Source organism: Rhinoderma darwinii, chromosome 1 (genome assembly GCF_050947455.1).
Source record: "Rhinoderma darwinii isolate aRhiDar2 chromosome 1, aRhiDar2.hap1, whole genome shotgun sequence".
Classification (NCBI taxonomy): domain Eukaryota; kingdom Metazoa; phylum Chordata; class Amphibia; order Anura; family Rhinodermatidae; genus Rhinoderma; species Rhinoderma darwinii.
The window spans coordinates 604,706,099-604,725,194 of NC_134687.1; the positions used below are offsets into that span (position 1 = coordinate 604,706,099).

General features: G+C 41.7%; 1 protein-coding gene across 2 annotated transcripts in view; it reads left to right on the plus strand.

Annotated features, from left to right (window-relative positions):
- The window catches only part of CTIF (cap binding complex dependent translation initiation factor), a 221,801-nt gene that overhangs the window by 82,585 nt on the left and 120,120 nt on the right, over positions 1-19,096 (plus strand). For both annotated transcript variants that reach the window (XM_075840870.1, XM_075840878.1), the window contains exons 6-7: positions 2,588-2,692; positions 3,603-3,681. In XM_075840870.1, coding sequence (XP_075696985.1) covers positions 2,588-2,692; positions 3,603-3,681 — 184 coding nt within the window. The remainder of the gene's footprint in view (positions 1-2,587; positions 2,693-3,602; positions 3,682-19,096) is intronic.

Consider the following 19,096-nt stretch of genomic DNA (forward strand, 5'->3'; position numbering starts at 1 on the left):
CCAGGCAGCTGATAACAGCCACATATAGGGTATTGCCGTACCCAGGAGAACCCGCATTACAGTTTATGGGGTGTATGTTTCCGGTCAAAATGCTCACTACACCTCTAGATGAATGCCTTAAGGGGTATCTATTTTAAAACGGGGTCACTTCTCGGGGGTTTCAACTGTACTGGTACCTCAGGGGCTTCTGCATACATGACTTCGCACCAGAAAATCCCCAGTAGGCCAAATGGTGGTCCTTTCCTTCTGAGCCCTCCCATGGGCCCAAACCACAGTTTATCACCACAAATGGGGTATTGCCGCACTCAGGACAAATTAGGCAACAAAATGGGGTATTTTATTTCTTGTGAAAATAAGACATTTTGAGCCAAAACTACATATTATTGGAAAAAAGATATATTTTTTTTTTAATTCACAGCCCAATTAAAAAAAATTCTGTGAAAAAAACTTTGTGGTCTAAATGGTCACAACACCCATAAATATATTCCTTGAGGGGTGTAGTTTACAAAATGGGGTCACTTCTGGTGGGTTTCCATTGCTTTGATACCTCCTGGAGCTCTGCAAATGCGACATGGCACCCGAAAACCAATCCAGCAAAATCTGGACTCCAAAGAACACATAGCACTCCTTTCCTTCTGAGCCCTCCCATGGGCCCAAACTGCAGAATCTGGACAATACATATTTAGTAGTGTTTCTCTGGTAAAATCTTCTGTTACAGAAAAAAAATGGCATAAAATTGAATTTCTGCAAGAAAAATTAAATTTGCAAATTTCACCTCCACTTTGCTTTAATTCCTGTGAAATGCCTAAAGGGTTAAAAAAAAAAATCTAAACGCTGTTTTGAATACTTTGAGGGGTCTAGTTTTTAAAATGGGGTGTTTTATGGGGGTTTCTAATACATAGGCCCCTCAAAGCCACTTCAGAACTGAACAGGTACCGTAAAAAAAAAATATGAGAAATTGCGGTTTATGTTCTAAGCCTTGTAACGTCCAAGAAAGATAAAAATGTTCAAAAAACGATGCCAATCTAAAGTAGACATATGGGAAATGTGAACTAGTAACTATTTTGGGTGGTATTACCGTCTGTTTTATAAGCAGATGCTTTTAAATTCAGAAAAATTCTATATTTTTTTTCTACATTTTCTCTACATTTTGCAATTTTTCACAAATAAACACTGAATATATCGACCAAATTTTACCACTAACATGAAGCCCAATGTGTCACGAGAAAACAATCTCAGAATCTCTTCGATAGGTTTAAGCATTTCTGACGTTATTACCACATAAAGTGAAATATGTCAGATTTCAAAAATGGGCTCTAAGCCAAAACAAGGCTGCGTCCTTAAGGGGTTAATAGGAACTTTCATTGGTTACTTCCAAGGGATAATAATTTGTCCTGGTCATTTGCTGAAACTGGAATACCCCTTTAACAATTTCCAGTTACATTTGGATTGTTAATAGTGAACATAATATCTGTGACCAGCTTTGGCCCCGTTCACATCTGCATTCTGATTTTCCATTGTTCTGCTCCGTCATAGGCGCAGAAAAACTGAAGCGCCGGATCCATTGCATGATGGGCATCAAAGGAGCCTGTTGACTTTAATGGCTTCCTGCAGGTTTTCGTCTTGGTGTCTGTCACTTTACCGTATAAAATAGCACAGCATGCTGCACTATTTTGTTTGGCATACTCACCAGATCTGCGAGATGTGAACAGAGCCTCAAAGGGGTTGTTCAGTCATAACAATTTGATGGCCTATCCTCAGGATAGGCCATCAATATTTGATCAGTGGTGGTTTAGACTTGCAGCATTCACGCCGATCTGTTTTGAAGGTGCCGCGGTGATCGTACAAGCGCTGCTTCCCCTTCATTACGGTCATTACGACACTTGTAGTGGCGGTTCACAGTATTACAGTATTCACTTGAATGCGACAAAGCTGTTATACTGTGAACCGCCGCTACAAGTGTGTTGGCAATTCACAGTACGAGCAGGTAAGGAATGAAGGGGAAGCGGGAATGAAGGGGAAGCGGCGCTGGTACGAGCGCCGTGGCCCCTTCAAAACTGCTGATCGGCGGCGGTGCTTGCAGTCGGCCCCCACTGATCAGATTTTGTTGGCATATCCTAAGGATTTTTTATGACTGGACAACCCCTTTAACTGAAACCCACACCTGTTAACCACAATTTAAACATTACAATAAAACCTAAATAAAATGTAAAGCTATTTGGTAAATACATTCCTTTTCTTTTTGATTTTTTATTTTTTTTGCGTTTTCTTCTCCATTCATATCTAAAGCTAAACTCAGACTTCTGGTTTCCTGAGAGCAGCGCACAGTTAAAGCTGAACGATCAGATCACATGTCGAACGGTGGGAGGTGGAGCCAAACCACTGTCTGTTTCCAAGGGCAGCCAGCAGAATTTTTATGTCTGCTCTACATATGAATAGAAGATACAACAAGATCTATAACTTCCATCTGTGTAAAACATTTACAAAGTTGCTCAACTATTTCTGTAGATTTAAAATGTGGAATTTCAATGATTTATTTGTTGTCCTAAATGTCATTTATTTATTTTTTTGTTCCTCTTTCTTTTAGTGGGGCAACATGGGACTTACAGCCAGAGAAATTAGACTTTACCCAGTTTCACCGGAAGCTCCGCAACACCCCAAAACATCCCCTCCCTCAGATAGACAGAGAAGGGTAATTATTCGTATTTGCTTATTGGGGTGCTGAAAACTAGCTATGATCAGTGACTCCAACTTAGCTTCCTTTATTATCGGAGTCTGAGGTAGTCTCAAAAAACCACCTACTGTCTCATAAGTGGTTCATGCTGCTGCTGTCCCTCCACCGTGCTTTACACTGCAGCTCTGTGTGTACTGATTAGCTGCTTTGCATAAACACAAGCTCAACAGATACTCCTTAGTCAATGCAGGGAGAGCTTCTATTAAGGTTCTTTTACACGGGCCAATTATCGGGCAAAGAAGCGTTCGTGTGAACGCTTGTTCCCGATCATTGCCATGTGTAATCAGGGCAACGGTCAGCCGATGAACGAGCAAACGCTCCTTCATTGGCTAATCGCATTGTCTATGCAGCATTAAATGTTGTTGTTGGCAGCACATCTCCCTGTGTAAACAGTGAGACGTGCTGCTGACATAATAGAAATGTATGGGGATGAGCGATCAGAGTAATGAGCACTCGTCACCATACATTACTGATCGTTGAAAGGAGCAAACCAGTGCCGATCGGCGAACTGCCTCGTTGATCAGCGCTTGTTTTCACGGTCTATGTTGGGCTGTGTAAGTGGACACTTACTCGATTTGGGTCGTAGACAAGTGACAGATTGCTGGTATCAGAACATTTGGTTCTGTTGTCCTCATGAAGCAAATGGAGGTAATTATTATTTTTTTTGGTTGGGGCCGATACCGCTTTTGGAGACCAGAGCTGCCAAGGCCCAAGGGACCGTACGTTATTAATGGTACCCCCTTTATTTGTAAAGGTTATCCTCCGCATTGTTGAAGTGTCCAGTTTTTTATAGAGAATTGATAGACTGAATATTCGTTCCTCCTGTCACACAGCTGACATAGGACTGATTCAGCTTCTCTCTCTTTAGGTTTGGTAAAGGCAAATGTGAAGATGGAGGAGATGAGATCAACCTCAATGACATAGAGAAAGTACTTCCCACCTGGCAGGTAAGATTTGTTCTGTTCCAATGTAATTGCCGTGATAGAAAAGAAACCTAAATGAAAATGTATTTTGAAAGATGACCTGTCGCCTTTCCTCACGTGTCTGTTTTAGTAGGATAACCATTATGGAGCATCTTTTCTTAGAACTCTGTGTTTTCCCATACCTCTGTTATTCCTCCTGGTAATGTATGAATAAATTAATTGACAACTTGGTGATACCATTCCCCTTATCAATGGGGCATGTCCCAACGCATCTGGACACTATCCAATTAGTGCTGACAGTGCCAGAGTATGTGGACACACCCCCTAATGACAAAAGGATGGTTACTGTCCTGATGAAGGGTGTGGACCCACTAGGCCGTACCGCGTAGCGGGATGGCAGCTGGCCAAACAGGTAAAGAGGATACCTGAGACAATGTAGACAGTTTCAAGGCAGGCTTGGAGGGGACCAGGCGGCAGGTAGATGTTAGGCGTGGCGTAGCAGAACAGGTGTGGAATGCAGCACAACACGGCAACAGCTCAGCACGGCATTAGATCTGGATACAGGAACAGGGAACACTAGGAAACTGGAAAACACTAGGGGACCGTTAGCAAGACAAGCTTTGGGTAATGATCAATGCTCAGGCAAAGAACAAGAGGGCAGAGCCCCGTTTATAGCCCAGTAGCATTCTGGGCTAGATTGCAGACTTCCTGCAATTATGCGCGCACTGGCCCTTTAATACCATGCACGCGCGGGCACCCTCCGGAGACCGTCTCGATACACGGAAGTGAGTGCCGGTCCCTCACAGGAGGACGACGACACTGCAAGGAACTCTGATTTCCATGGCCACGGCCGTCGAGGGGTAAGTCAGAACGACGGGCCGTGACCATAGACGTTACAGTAACACCCAGTTGTTCATTTATTCAGACATTACCAGGAACCATAACAGAGGAATGGCACGAGAAAAGAGTTCTAAGGAAAGATCCTCCAGAATTGTTACATGGGGAATACAAGTATTTACAAAAAAAAAAAAAAAAAGACCTGTCGGGAGAGGTGACGAGTCCGCTTTAATATGATGACATTTGAGATATGGCCGTCTTGCTGTCTCTCCTGCTCTGAAGCATTGGTGCTGGTAGAGCGTTTTCATGGACTTGATACATACAAATCTTCATAATAAGCTCGGAGCTCTGCCTGTAACTCGCAGGCCATGGCTGACATTGGATTTGACTGACTAGTATTAGTTATGAGCTGGTCATCTATGGTCTGGTTTATGTGACTGCCCATCCGGTGTTTTTCTGGTTTGTTCGAGCTCTTTAGAGCAGTCAGAACATGCTGGGGGCGTTCACATACTTCACGTGTTCTCGACATATCTCATGATAATTTCATTTCTTAGTGGTTAATTTCTGTTCATAGTGGTTGACAGGCTGTTCCCTTAAACTGGTCTCTAAAGTGTCCCTATAGAAACATACAGAGGCTGCAGACTTTTATATCTTTGTTTCTTTGTTGTTTAGCGCCATCTAGTGGATGCCTCACAAATATGTATATATTTTTTTCTTTATTATGGTTGTCTGGGGGTCTTTAAGGCTTTAAGTAGTAAAGTTTAATGGACAATATTAATAAGATCCTTCAGTATTTAGGCTAGGGCTACACGATGATTCTGGCCATGACCGGTTCAGATTTTTTTGTAGCCTTATTCACTCTTCAGGAGACGTAAGCAAATAATGTAAGGCTGTAATCCTCCGGCTGTGTGTGTATGTATGTATATGGTGTTCGACAGTTCTGATAGCTGGGTACAGTAAACTCCCAACTTTAGGAGTGTTTTACAATCGGATCTGAGAGAAGAGCTGTCAATCATACAGTAGTCCTACCCACATACAGTTGTTAAGCAGTGTAAACACTGGGGTTGCCATTGTAGTGGCATGTCATGCAGGTTTTTTTTTTAAGCTAAAGGGGGACTGCTGGTCATATTTCGGGAAATCACCCATGTAGCTTTAGGGTCAAGCTAAAAATAAAAGTGCCCCTTATACGTATACTTGAACTACTTTACTTTACAATGGATGATGAGTCTGTTAGTCATGAGTGGCTGGCAGTAGCCAAATAACGAGCCTAGTCATGTTTATCATGTGGGCACTGCTATGATGCCTGCATGATGAGGACTGCTGCAGTCCCGCTCTACTGGCGGAGATCAGATAAACCCTTTGTATGCTGAAATCGACGCTGATTGCAGTATACAATTGGAGACACTGATGGGGCCAAACATTGATCGCGTCATAGGGATTCCTGGAATTGATCGGGGCCATACTTTTTATGAGCAGACAGTCCAGACGGACCCCAGGGCTGTCTGACCATATTCCCTGTTGTTAGGATATACTTGGATGTATGCCAATACAATGTCGTTTCAAAAAAATAAAAAAATATATCAACCTTAAAAATCTCCATGAAAAAAAGTAAAGTTAAAAAAAGCACAATTTAAGTCTCCAGATGTAAAATAAGAGAGACCATATTTGATATCCCCACAACCGTATAATCCCGTACAATAAATTTGTAACAATCTAGAAGGAACGGTGCACGGCGTAAAAAAAATAAGAAAAACGGCAATGTCTTTTTTTCTGCATTGTTCCCAAAACAAAAATGTATATAAATGTATTGCTAATGTACATGTAGCAAAAAATGACACACAAATAAAGTAGAACTCATCCTGCCAAAAGCAAGGCTATGTGGAGTAAAAAAAATAAAGCGGTTATGACTGCCAAAATGCAAAGAGGCAAAATTAAAAGAAACCGTTTATGTTCTCAAGGCCAAAATTGGCCTTGTCCTCAAGGTGTTAAATGCCCCACTTGTAGCCAGCGCCCCCGGTTCCCCTTGTGCCTCATTTGCTCTAGAACGGTATTGTCACATGCAGTAAAGCAGAAAGCTGCACGTGACTAAATCACATGTAAATACCCTATATGTGAAGAATACCGTCATTGGAGAGATTCCAGTAATGGACGGTATTAGGGAATTGCTATGTATGCGATTCCCTTCCGTTACATAGCTAGGCTCAGTATTGGGGAACCTGTGCGTTATATTTCGCTCCCCTGCGGTCATGATATGAGGTTTTTGCTCCTGCTTTCTTTACACCTTCTTATTGTATTTTTAATAAACGTGTGGGTTTTCCTTTCATGCCGGTGTCGGGGAAACTCTGGGGGGGACTCGGCGTCTGGCGGCGCTCGTCCTACACACGTCCAGGGTCCCGTTAGCTCTCGGTCTGTCAGAAGTGAAGCTAGAAAATGATATCATTGCCTTCCAGCGGCTCTAAAGATAGAGGACGTGCACGTCCCTGTCATTTAGTGCAGACAATGGAGGTTCCCGCTCCCGCGTCTGCAGCGAGCAACGTGGGGGGATGTAATTAGTGGTCATCAGTCACCTCCTCCAATACAGGAGTGATTATATATAGTACATAGAGCTGCTGTCTGCACACGTCTAGGCCTGCCCGGTTTCCCTGTGTACATGTCAAGTTGGATGGACTGAGCCACCTTTTGGCCTCCATGACGGTGTTAAGATTTTAACATGCCTTGTATGGCCTTGACTCACTAATATGCTTTTTTTCCTCTTAAAGGGAATGTGTCACTAGAAAAATGTTTATTTTTTTTTTTGTTAAACAGTTAGTGTATAAGTGATTAAACATTGTTCTAATTTTTTCACGAGTCAGGAAATGTTATAAATTAGAATCTATTTTATAAATATTTCCCAGTGCTGGTCACTAGAGGGAGCAATTCCCAAAATTGCAGCATTGGCATGTGGTAAAGCAACCACATTGCTTTATGCTGCAAAATGTGAGAATACACACTCGCTCTAGTGAGCTCACAGAATCCCCCCCTCCTTTATCCCCTTTATCTGGCTAGTGCCAGGAGAAAGGAGGGGATTGAACGGTCAAACCTCCTACACTGTGTGTCGCCATTTTTTGAGCTAACACACCGTGTAGTAGGTTTACATACAGTAGTAAACACACAGTAAAACACGAACATACATAGAAATAACTTACCTGCTCCTGCCGCCGCCGCTCCCTCCGCTCCAAGCGCACAAGTCCGGAGGCCGCGACTGGAAGTCGTAATCTTACTGTCCGGCCGCGGCTTCCGGTCCACAAGAAAATGGCGCCGGACGTCGCTCGGCCGAAGACCATCAATTTGGACTGTGTGGGAGCGGCGCATGCGCCGTTCCCACACAGACGGCGTACAGCATAGTGGATGGAACGGGCCCCGTTCGGATTCACTATGGGACTGTATGTGCCGTATTCCATGTCTGTATGTGTCGTTAATCGACACATACAGAGATGGAAAAAAAAATGGCAGCCCCCATAGACAAGAAAAAGTGAAAAAAGAAAAAAAAGTTAAACACAAACACACAAATAAATTTTTTTTGGATAAAACACTAAAAGCAAATTGATATAAAAAATTTTTTTTCCCGCGACACTCGTTCTTTAAACATTCTGTGCAAGTGTCAGTCTTTACCGGAGAGTTCTGGAATTCTATTCATGAATCAGACCGGATGAACAGTTTTAGGTTACACACAGAAAGCTACAATGCATATTGAAATTATGACAAGGATGCATTTTGTATAATAAGCCTGCAATTCTCCGTATGCACTGCTGCCCCAGAGGTTGCAATCTATGAATATAGAGGGGGGAAAAATGCAATAATACAACAAAATGTGCTAATGGCTGTAGTAAAGGCGTTGCTAGTGGCCATAGACATTTAATTGCTATTAGCCAAGGACACTGCATACACATTAGGCTTTGCTAAACATTCTTGTAATTTCAATAAGGAGATAGGTGGCTGCCGGACATAGCATATGCCGCTTATCTTAAGGGACACTAGAGAATCGGACATGTAACATCCAATTTATTTGCCCCGACAAGTAATATTGGAGGACTGCATGAGAGACCCCAGAATTAAAAGGGACCTGTCTCCTCTCCTGACATGTCTGTTTTAGTAAATACTTGTATTCCCCATGAAACAACCGTTCTGGAATATAATTTCTTAGGACTCTACATTGTCCTACCTCTGTAATTCCTCCTAGAATTTTGGAATGAATAAACTGGGTGTTACCTTTCCCCTTGTAACAGGGGCGTGTCCCTACATAGTCTCACTCTGTCAGCGCTGGGTAGGGACACACCCCCAACTGGTCACACCCAGTTGTCAACTCATAAATTTCTAGGTGGAATAACAGAGGAACGGCACAACGCAGGGTTCTAAGAAATGATGCTCCAGCTTTGTTTCATGAGGAATACAATTATTTACTATAACAGAAACGTCAGGAGAGGTGACAGAAATTGTCAGCGGATGTAACTTCTCTGGTGAATGGTACTCATGACAGACGTCACCCGGCTCATGATGGGGGATATATAGCACCCAGTGAGTCTGTTTCGCTGTACATTGGCTAGCGGTGACTGCACTATATTTCCAGATATTGATCACTTTGAAACTTTAAGCTAATAAGAGGCTTACAGAAGCCAAGTCAACAGATTGATTTTGAAGGGTAACTAAACTTTCAAATCATTTTTGACATATCAGAAGTTTTGATCGGAGGGGGTCCGAGCACTGAGATCCGCATCGATCGCTAAAACAAAGCGGCAGAAGCACTCGGGTGATGGTTGAGCCGCTTGGTTACTATCTGCTTTTCTCTTAAAGAGGCTCTGTCACCAGATTTTGCAGCCCCTATCTGCTATTGCAGCAGATAGGCGCTGCAATGTAGATTACAGTAACGTTTTTATTTTTAAAAAACGAGCATTTTTGGCCAAGTTATGACCATTTTCGTATTTATGCAAATGAGGCTTGCAAAAGTACAACTGGGCGTGTTGAAAAGTAAAAGTACAACTGGGCGTGTATTATGTGCGTACATCGGGGCGTGTTTACTACTATTACTAGCTGGGCGTTGTGTATAGAAGTGTCATTTACTTCTCTTCACAACGCCCAGCTTCTGGCAGTGCAGCACTGTGACGTCACTCACAGGTCCTGCATCGTGTCGGCACCAGAGGCTACAGATGATTCTGCAGCAGCATCGGCGTTTGCAGGTAAGTCGATGTAGCTACTTACCTGCAAATGCTGATGGTGCTGCAGAATCAACTGTAGCCTCTGGTGCCGATGTGTCCTCGCTCGTCCGACACGATGCAGGACCTGTGAGTGACGTCACAGATCTGCACTGCCAGAAGCTGGGCGTTCTGAAGAGAAGTGGATGATACTTCTATACACAACGCCCAGCTAGTAAAAGTAGTAAACACGCCCCGATGTACGCACATAATACACGCCCAGTTGTACTTTTACTTTTCAACACGCCCAGTTGTACTTTTGCAAGCCTCATTTGCATAAATACGAAAATGGTCATAACTTGGCCAAAAATGCTCGTTTTTTAAAAATAAAAACGTTACTGTAATCTACATTGCAGCGCCGATCTGCTGCAATAGCAGATAGGGGCTGCAAAATCTGGTGACAGAGCCTCTTTAAAGCCGAACAATAGGTGTTTGGGCTCCATAGAAAGTCTGAGTCCGTATGCCAGTCAGAAACAAAGTGGCTCAGCCCTCACCCGAGCACTTCTGCCGCTTCGTTTAAGCAATCGGTGGGGGTCTCTGTGCTCGGACCCCCACCGATCAAAATTCCGACATGTCAGAAGTTTATTTTTAAAGTTTAGTTGCCCTTTAATGTAAAAACACAGGCATCACAGTCACCATCCTCAAGTTGTGTCCTATCTGCTGGTTAATAGGGGGTTTTGGATAAAAGTAAGATAGTCTGAGTGTATAGTAAAAGTCCAGTAGTCCGGCATCTGCAGTCTGGATTTCAAGGATTTGAAAGTTGAGATGATGGACTACTCCAGGGTTTGGTGGGTGTGGAGATATATATATACATTGAGGGAAATAAGTATTTGATCCCTTGCTGATTTTGTAAGTTTACACACTGTCAAAGACATGAACAGTCTAGAATTTTTAGGCTAGGTTACTTTTACCAGTGAGAGATATATTATATATAAAAAAAACAGAAAATCACATTGTCAAAATGATATATATTTATTTGCATCGTGCACAGAGAAATAAGTATTTGATCCCCTACCAACCATTAAGAGTTCAGCCTCCTCCAGACCAGTTACACGCTCCAGATCAACTTGGTGCCTGCATTAAAGACAGCTCTTACATGGTCACCTGTATAAAAGACTCCTGTCCACAGACTCAATTAATCAGTCTGACTCTAACCTCTACAACATGGGCAAGACCAAAGAGCTTTCTAAGGATGTCAGGGACAAGAGCATAGACCTGCACAAGGCTGGAATGGGCTACAAAACCATAAGTAAGACGCTGGGTGAGAAGGAGACAACTGTTGGTGCAATAGTAAGAAAATGGAAGACATACAAAATGACTGTCAATCGACATCGATCTGGGGCTCCATGCAAAATCTCACCTCGTGGGGTATCCTTGATCCTGAGGAAGGTGAGAGCTCAGCCGAAAACTACACGGGGGGAACTTGTTAATGATCTCAAGGCAGCTGGGACCACAGTCACCAAGAAAACCATTGGTAACACATTACGCCGTAATGGATTAAAATCCTGCAGTGCCCGCAAGGTCCCCCTGCTCAAGAAGGCACATGTACAGGCCCGTTTGAAGTTTGCAAATGAACATCTGGATGAGTCTGAGAGTGATTGTGAGAAGGTGCTGTGGTCAGATGAGACTAAAATTGAGCTCTTTGGCATTAACTCAACTCGCCGTGTTTGGAGGAAGAGAAATGCTGCCTATGACCCAAAGAACACCGTCCCCACTGTCAAGCATGGAGGTGGAAACATTATGTTTTGGGGGTGTTTCTCTGCTAAGGGCACAGGACTACTTCACCGCATCAATGGGAGAATGGATGGAGCCATGTACCGTCAAATCCTGAGTGACAACCTCCTTCCCTCCACCAGGACATTATAAATGTCTCGTGGCTGGGTCTTCCAGCACGACAATGACCCGAAACATACAGCCAAGGCAACAAAGGAGTGGCTCAAAAAGAAGCACATTAAGGTCATGGAGTGGCCTAGCCAGTCTCCAGACCTCATCCCATCGAAAACATATGGAGGGAGCTGAAGATCTGAGTTGCCAAGCGACAGCCTCGAAATCTTAATGATTTACAGATGATCTGCAAAGAGGAGTGGGCCAAAATTCCATCTAACATGTGCGTAAACCTCAACATCAACTACAAAAAACGTCTGTCTGCTGTGCTTGCCAACAAGGGTTTTGCCACCAAGTATTAAGTCTTGTTTGCCAAAGGGATCAAATACTTATTTCTCTGTGCACAATGCAAATAAATATATATAATTTTGACACTGTGATTTTCAGTTTTTTTTTTTTTTTTATATAATCTATCTCTCACTGGTAAAATTAACCTAGCCTAAAAATTCTAGACTGTTCATGTCTTTGACAGTGGGCAAACTTACAAAATCAGCAAGGGATCAAATACTTATTTCCTTCACTGTATATATTTTCTATATTCTATATCCCACCAGTGCAGAGGAATTATATCTGTTTAGATTAGCTGGTTATACCTACAATTTGGAGATCACAGCTCTAGGCCCCCTATCCTAAAGAAAACGGCCCTGCTAGCTTTTCCCCGGGGTGCAGTCTTAAACCTATGTGCGGGACTTCCACTATTGCTGACATCAGAGAGGACATCTGAATTTTGGAACGTACGGTGCAGCTCTCTCGTTCAATGATTTTAAGAGTTTTGTGAACGCAGTACTTTGCGTTTCAACTGTAGAATGTGTTGTACTCTTTTAATAAAGACTTCTGAATTCCTTGAATGAGAGGGCTGTACCGTATCTTTGTTCCAATATCCCGAAGTCCTCTCTGATGTCAGCGCTAGCAGATTTCCCCCACAACTACTTATGCAGATTTATGGCTGGAGGAATCCCTCCCAATGCCCAGGGGCTCAGCAGTGATGCAGATCGTTATTACTTTACAGGTTGACAATGGTGGGGCCGCTCATGTCCCTTTTCTTTTTCCTGCAGAATGCACACTGCTTGTGACATGCATACTGCTGCACAGGCATAGTCTGCAGCCTCTCCTGTGCTTTAGATCTGTATGCTTTTCCAGCATCCTACTCGCAATTTGGAAAGATCTAAATAACTTCTGACAAAAAGTTTTGAGACTGACACAAATTTTTGTTTTCACAAAGTTTTCTGCTTTAGTTTTTATAGTGGCAATCTGCATTAACTCTAGATTGTTATGAAGAGTAATCAAATGAATTGCAGTTAATTGCAAAGTCATTCTTTGCCAGGAAAATTAACTCGATCACAAAACCATTTCCACTGGATTTCAGCCCTGCCACAAAATGGCCTGCTAACATAATTTCTGTGATCTTCGCGATAGCGCAAGAGAAAGTGTGAACGAGGACAAGGCAGCTGAAATCACTCCGTCATGTTGATTAAATTATAAGAGCAGACTAATTGCTTTAAAAGGGGATGGGCTTGAAATCATGGTCTTCTTCTGTTAAAGAGGCTCTGTCACCACATTATAAGTGGCCTATATTGTACATGATGTGATCGGCGCTGTAATGTAGATAACAGCAGTGGTTTATATTTAGAAAAACGATCATTTTTGACAGTTATGACCTACTTTAGCTTTATGCTAATGAGTTTCTCAATATAGTGTTTTACTATATGGCCAAGTGGGTGTTGTGGAGAGAAGTGTATGACGTTGACCAATCAGTGAACAATCAGCGTCATAAACTTCTCTCCATTCATTTATACAGCACGTAGCGATATAGCTATATCGTTATGTGCAGCTACATATACACACTATAACATTACTGCAGTGTCCTGACAGTGAATATACATTACCTCCAGCCAGGACGTGATGTGTATTCAGAATCCTGACACGTCTGCAGCGTCTGTGTGAGATTTACAGCAAGGCAAGCATAACCTCGTTTTAAATGACAGCTTACATCAGAATCTCATGAGATTACGTTTGCCTTGCTGTAAATCTCACAGAAACGCTACAGAAGTGTCAGGATTGTGAATAGACATCACGTCTTGACTGGAGGTAATGTATATTCACTGTCAGGACACTGCAGTAACGTTATAGTGTGTATATGTGGCTGCACATAGCGATATAGCTATATCGCTATGTAAATGAATGGAGAAAAGTGCATGACGCTGATTGGTCAGTGTCATACACTCCTCTGTACAACGCCCACTTGGCCATATAGTAGAACACGCCCAGTTGTTCATTAAGAAACTCATTAGCATAAAGCTAAAATAGGTCATAACTCAGTCAAAACTGATCGTTTTTCTAAATAATAAACACTACTGTAATCTACATTACAGCGCTGATCACATCATGTACAATATAGGCCACTTATAATGTGGTGACAGAGACTCTTTAACCATGGTTACCTCCAAGGAAACACATGCAGTCATCATTGCTCTGCATCAAAAGGGCTTTACAGGCTAGGACATTGCTGCTTGTAATATTGCCCCTAAATCAACCATTTATCGGATCATCAAGAACTTCAAGGGAAGAGGTTCAATTGCTGTGAAGGCTTCAGGGTGCCCAAGAAAGTCCAGCAAGTGCCAGGACCGTCTCCTGAAGAGGATTCAGCTACAGGATCAGTTCAACACCAGTGCAGAGCTTACTCAGGAATGGCAGCACGCAGGTGTCAGTGCATCTGCACGCACAGTGAGGTGAAGGCTTTTGGAGGCTGGCCTGGTGTCAAGAAGGGCGGCAAAGAAGCCTCTTCTCTCCAAGAAACACATCAAGGACAGACTGACATTCTGCAGGAAGTACAGGGATTGGACTGCAGAGGACTGGGGTAAAGTTATTTTCTCTGATGAAGCCCCCTTCAGACTGGGACATCTGGAAGAATGATTGTTCGGAGAAGAAAAGGTGAGCGCTACCATGAGTCCTGTGTCATGCCAGCAGTAAAGCATCCGGACACCATTCATGTGTGGGGTTGCTTTTCATCCAAGGGAGGGGGCTCACTCACCATTTTGCCTAAGAACACTTCCATGAATAAAGAATGGGATCAAAACATCCCCCAAGAGCGACTTCTCCCCACCGTCCAGGAGCAATTTGGTGGTGATCAATGCTTTTTCCAGCATCATGGAGAACCATGTCACAAGGAAAAAGTGATCACTAAGTGGCTCGGTGAATAAAACATTGACATTTCGGGTCCATGGCCAGGAAACTCCCCAGATCTCAATGCCAATGAGAACCTGTGGTCAATCCTCAAAAAGCGGAAGGACAAACCAAAACACCTAAAGTGTGATAAACTCCAAGCACTGATGTGACAAGAATGGGTCATCACCAGACAGGATCTGGCCCAGAAGCGGATATTCCGCACGTCAGGGAATTGCAGAAGTCTTGGAAAAGAAAAAGGTCAACACTATAAGCATTGAGTCTTTGCATAAACTTGATGTATTTGTCAATAAGAGTTTATGCTTATAAACTAAAATATATAAAAATACTTTTGTGAAAACCAATATTTGTGTTCGTATCAAAACTTGGCCAGGACTGTATGTGATGACTGGTCAAGACATCACATAGTGACAGTGGTTTCCACAATCCAGACGCAAGACAGAAGCTGAATTATTGTCTTGTACACCGGGGAATATAGAAGAATACTATTATAATAGTGGCTAGAGTGTGATGGATATTTCCTGTGTCTGCTGGATGTTTTCTGGGGGAAAAAAAAGGCTTTTTCTCAACTGGTCACTAGGAGGCGCCAATACACCATCTGCGGCTCGATTTTCCAACTGGCATGAAGCAGTGAATTCTGCACAGAGGAAGCAACAGAGTTCTGTAATCTCACATTTTCCACGTTGCAAGGTCCGCTATTTTTGGCTCGTAACGCGTAACGGCAAAGCTACATCTACACTGTAAACAGAGTTCAAGTGTCCGAACAACAAGCATCTCAAGCCAGAAAATTGCAGACATCTTGGCACCAGCGTTGCTCGGGTATTGTCCCAGGGATCGTATGATCACCGAGGAGTCACAACCAGTTCTGTTATGGCCAAGCCATAAAGTAATGAGAGTGCTGGAGGGTCTCTTGTAACAGAGTGTGACCAAGTGACGACTACCTCCATGACAATCCGTTTTAATGGGCATTTAAAGGAGGAGGGTTTACCTACCTCTAATAAGAGTATTTCCCTCTTAAATTGCACATCTCTAGAAGATATAAGCCCCTGAGCCCTTATCGAGTTGTTTTTGAACACTTCTTTTCCCGGGAAAGCTGGATTACATAAATGGCTTCCTATCATCCAACTCCTAAATGGTGTATACCTGCCTAGTAATACAGTGAAATGTCTTCTGCTCCTAACTGGACTGACCACTCAGCAGCACGGGAAAGGTGGGTATTAAAACCAGTGGAAAATGTAACCGTATCGGTTGTCACCCAGCTTTCCCAGGAACAGGTATAACTAAGAGAATGCTGACCACAGAATTTCACAACATAAAAATGACTCCAGCACTATTACGAGGGGAAAAAGACTGAAATATAGCCTTGCTGAACTCTCTTTTCTAAACCTTTCCTGCATGTAAAGAGTTAACGCAAAAAATAATTTGGGGGTAAATATTCCGGATGTATTTCTTAAAGACTGCAAGACTGTTTCAAAGTTCATCCAGGCTCCTGATGTAAGATCAACATTGCAGACCCAAGATGACCCCATTAAGACGTCCGTGGAGCGAACCCAGGAAAATCCAAGGCATAGAAGCTCCATTTATTTCTCTTCCGGAATCGGAGCTGGAACTTAAGTAACCTGCGCAGGAAATATTGCGGTGAATCTCACCTTTCCAGTGTTCGTGGAAGTCACTTTATCCTAGACATTCTCTAGAAAGCTGTGTATGTTGTACGAGAAGCAACATATGGCTAGTGTCCCAGTATACTGTCTGACACACAGTAGGGGAAGTTTATTTAAAGGGGCACTAAACCTAAAATAATCTATGGTGAGGTGTGCAGAATCAAATTAGCCATTTCCTTCTACTCTCGCTTTGTTGGCCGGGCTGACATTGCAGACAGAACAGTGGAGAAGCTTTCTGTTGCAGCAAACTGCCTCCCAGTCTGAAATAAAGCACCATCCGCATTTTCCAAACTTCCCACTAAACATGCTGAATGTTGGGAGAGCCAAAATATTTTTTCCCTGGCACACCCTTTGTATTGCTTTATGGGACAGAGTAAGATATTATGGAGACTGTTGCTAGCATTTTTTGTTTTCTTCATGAAGACAATAATTTTATAGGGCAAACTACAGTCCAATTCATTTTGATCTGGCATTCGATAATCCTGAAAGTTTTATAATATGGCTTTGGCAGATTATGGACCCGGCTCTTTACTCTGAGAATTTTCTCGGTGGACTGGCAGCAGTGGAAGTGACCCTTGATCGACGTGCATTGTGTGTGCAATGTATCAGTAGACGGGAAACACTTCTCCTAACCTCTAAAGATACTAAAGTGAGTGATATGTTTACTCAAAGCTTCACTAGACTTCAGAAGATCAGCCTCCAAGACACTGGAGCATGGTTGGGAAGGACCTAAGAGGCTCTCTGGTCTACCTGAGACTGGGTGAACAGGGAACTATTCCCCTAAAAATTATTTTTTAAAAGCGCTGATGTTTATTCAGCCAGTCATCATCATCTTGCCTTGGGCTTGAGCACATATTTAATTTCTTCTGTGTTAATAAACTATTATTACATGGCTGCCTATGTACAAGAAAATAACTACTATAATACTGCCCCATATGTACAAGAAAATAACTACTATAATACTGCTCCTATGTACAATAATATAACTACTATCATACTGCCCCCTATGTACAAGAATATAACTACTATACTACTTCCCCCTATGTACAAGAAAATAACTACTATAATACTGCTCCTATGTACAATAATATAACTACTATCATACTGCCCCCTATGTACAAGAATATAACTACTATAATACTACCCCCTATGTACAAGAATATAACTACTATAATACTGCCCCCTATGTACAAGAATATAACTACTATAATACTGCTCCCTATGTACAAGAATATAACTACTATAATACTGCCTCCTATATACAAGAATAGAACTACTATAATACTACCCCCTATGTACAAGAATATAACTACTATAATACTGCCCCCTATGTACAAGAATATAACTACTATAATACTGCTCCCTATGTACAAGAATATAACTACTATAATACTGCCCCTGATATGCAAGAATATAACTACTATAATACTGCCCCTGATATACAAGAATATAACTACTATAATACTGCCTCCTATGTACAAGAATATAACTACTATAATACTGCCTCCTATGTACAAGAATATAACTACTATAATACTGCTCCTATGTACAAGAATATAACTACTATAATACTGCTCCTATGTACAAGAATATAACTACTATAATACTGATCCCTATGTACAAGAATATAACTACTATAATACTGCCCCTGATATACAAGAATATAACTACTATACTACTGCCCCTGATGTACAAGAATATAACTACTATAATACTTCCCCCTATGTACAAGAATATAACTACTATAATACTGCCGCCTGTGTACAAGAATATATCTACTATAATACTGCCCCCTATGTACAAGAATATAGCTACTATAATACTGCTCCTATATACAAGAATATAACTACTATAATACTGCTATATACAAGAATATAACTACTATAATACTGCCCCTGATATGCAAGAATATAACTACTATAATACTGCCCCTGATATACAAGAATATAACTACTATAATACTGCCCCTGATGTACAAAAATATAACTACTATAATACTGCCCCCTATATACAAGAATATAACTACTATAATACTGCTCCTATGTACAAGAATAGAACTATAATTATCTTTTTTTATTTAAAAACTTGCAACAAGAATAGAACTATAATACTGCCCTCTATGTACAAGAATACAGTTACTTTAATACTTCCCCCTATGTACAATAATATAACCATTATAATACTGCCTCTATGTACAAGAATATAACTACTATAATACTGCTATGTAGAAGAATATAACTACTATAATACTGCTCCTATGTACAAGACTATAACTACTATAATACTGCCCCCTATATACAAGAATATAACTACTATAATACTGCTCCCTATGTACAAGAATATAACTACTATAATACTGACCCCCATATACAAGAATATAACTACTATAAGACTGCCCCCTATATACAAGAATATAATTACTATAATACTGCTCCCTATGTACAAGAATATAAATACGATAATACTGCCCTCTATGTACAAGAATATAACTACTATAATACTGCCCCCTATGAGCAAAAATTATATTGTGAATTACTGCAGAATGTTGGTGCTCTATATATAATATATAAATATTATTATAACAATTATAATACTGCTCTCTATGGACAATATAAGGATTGACACTTAAAGGGGTTTTCCAATTTA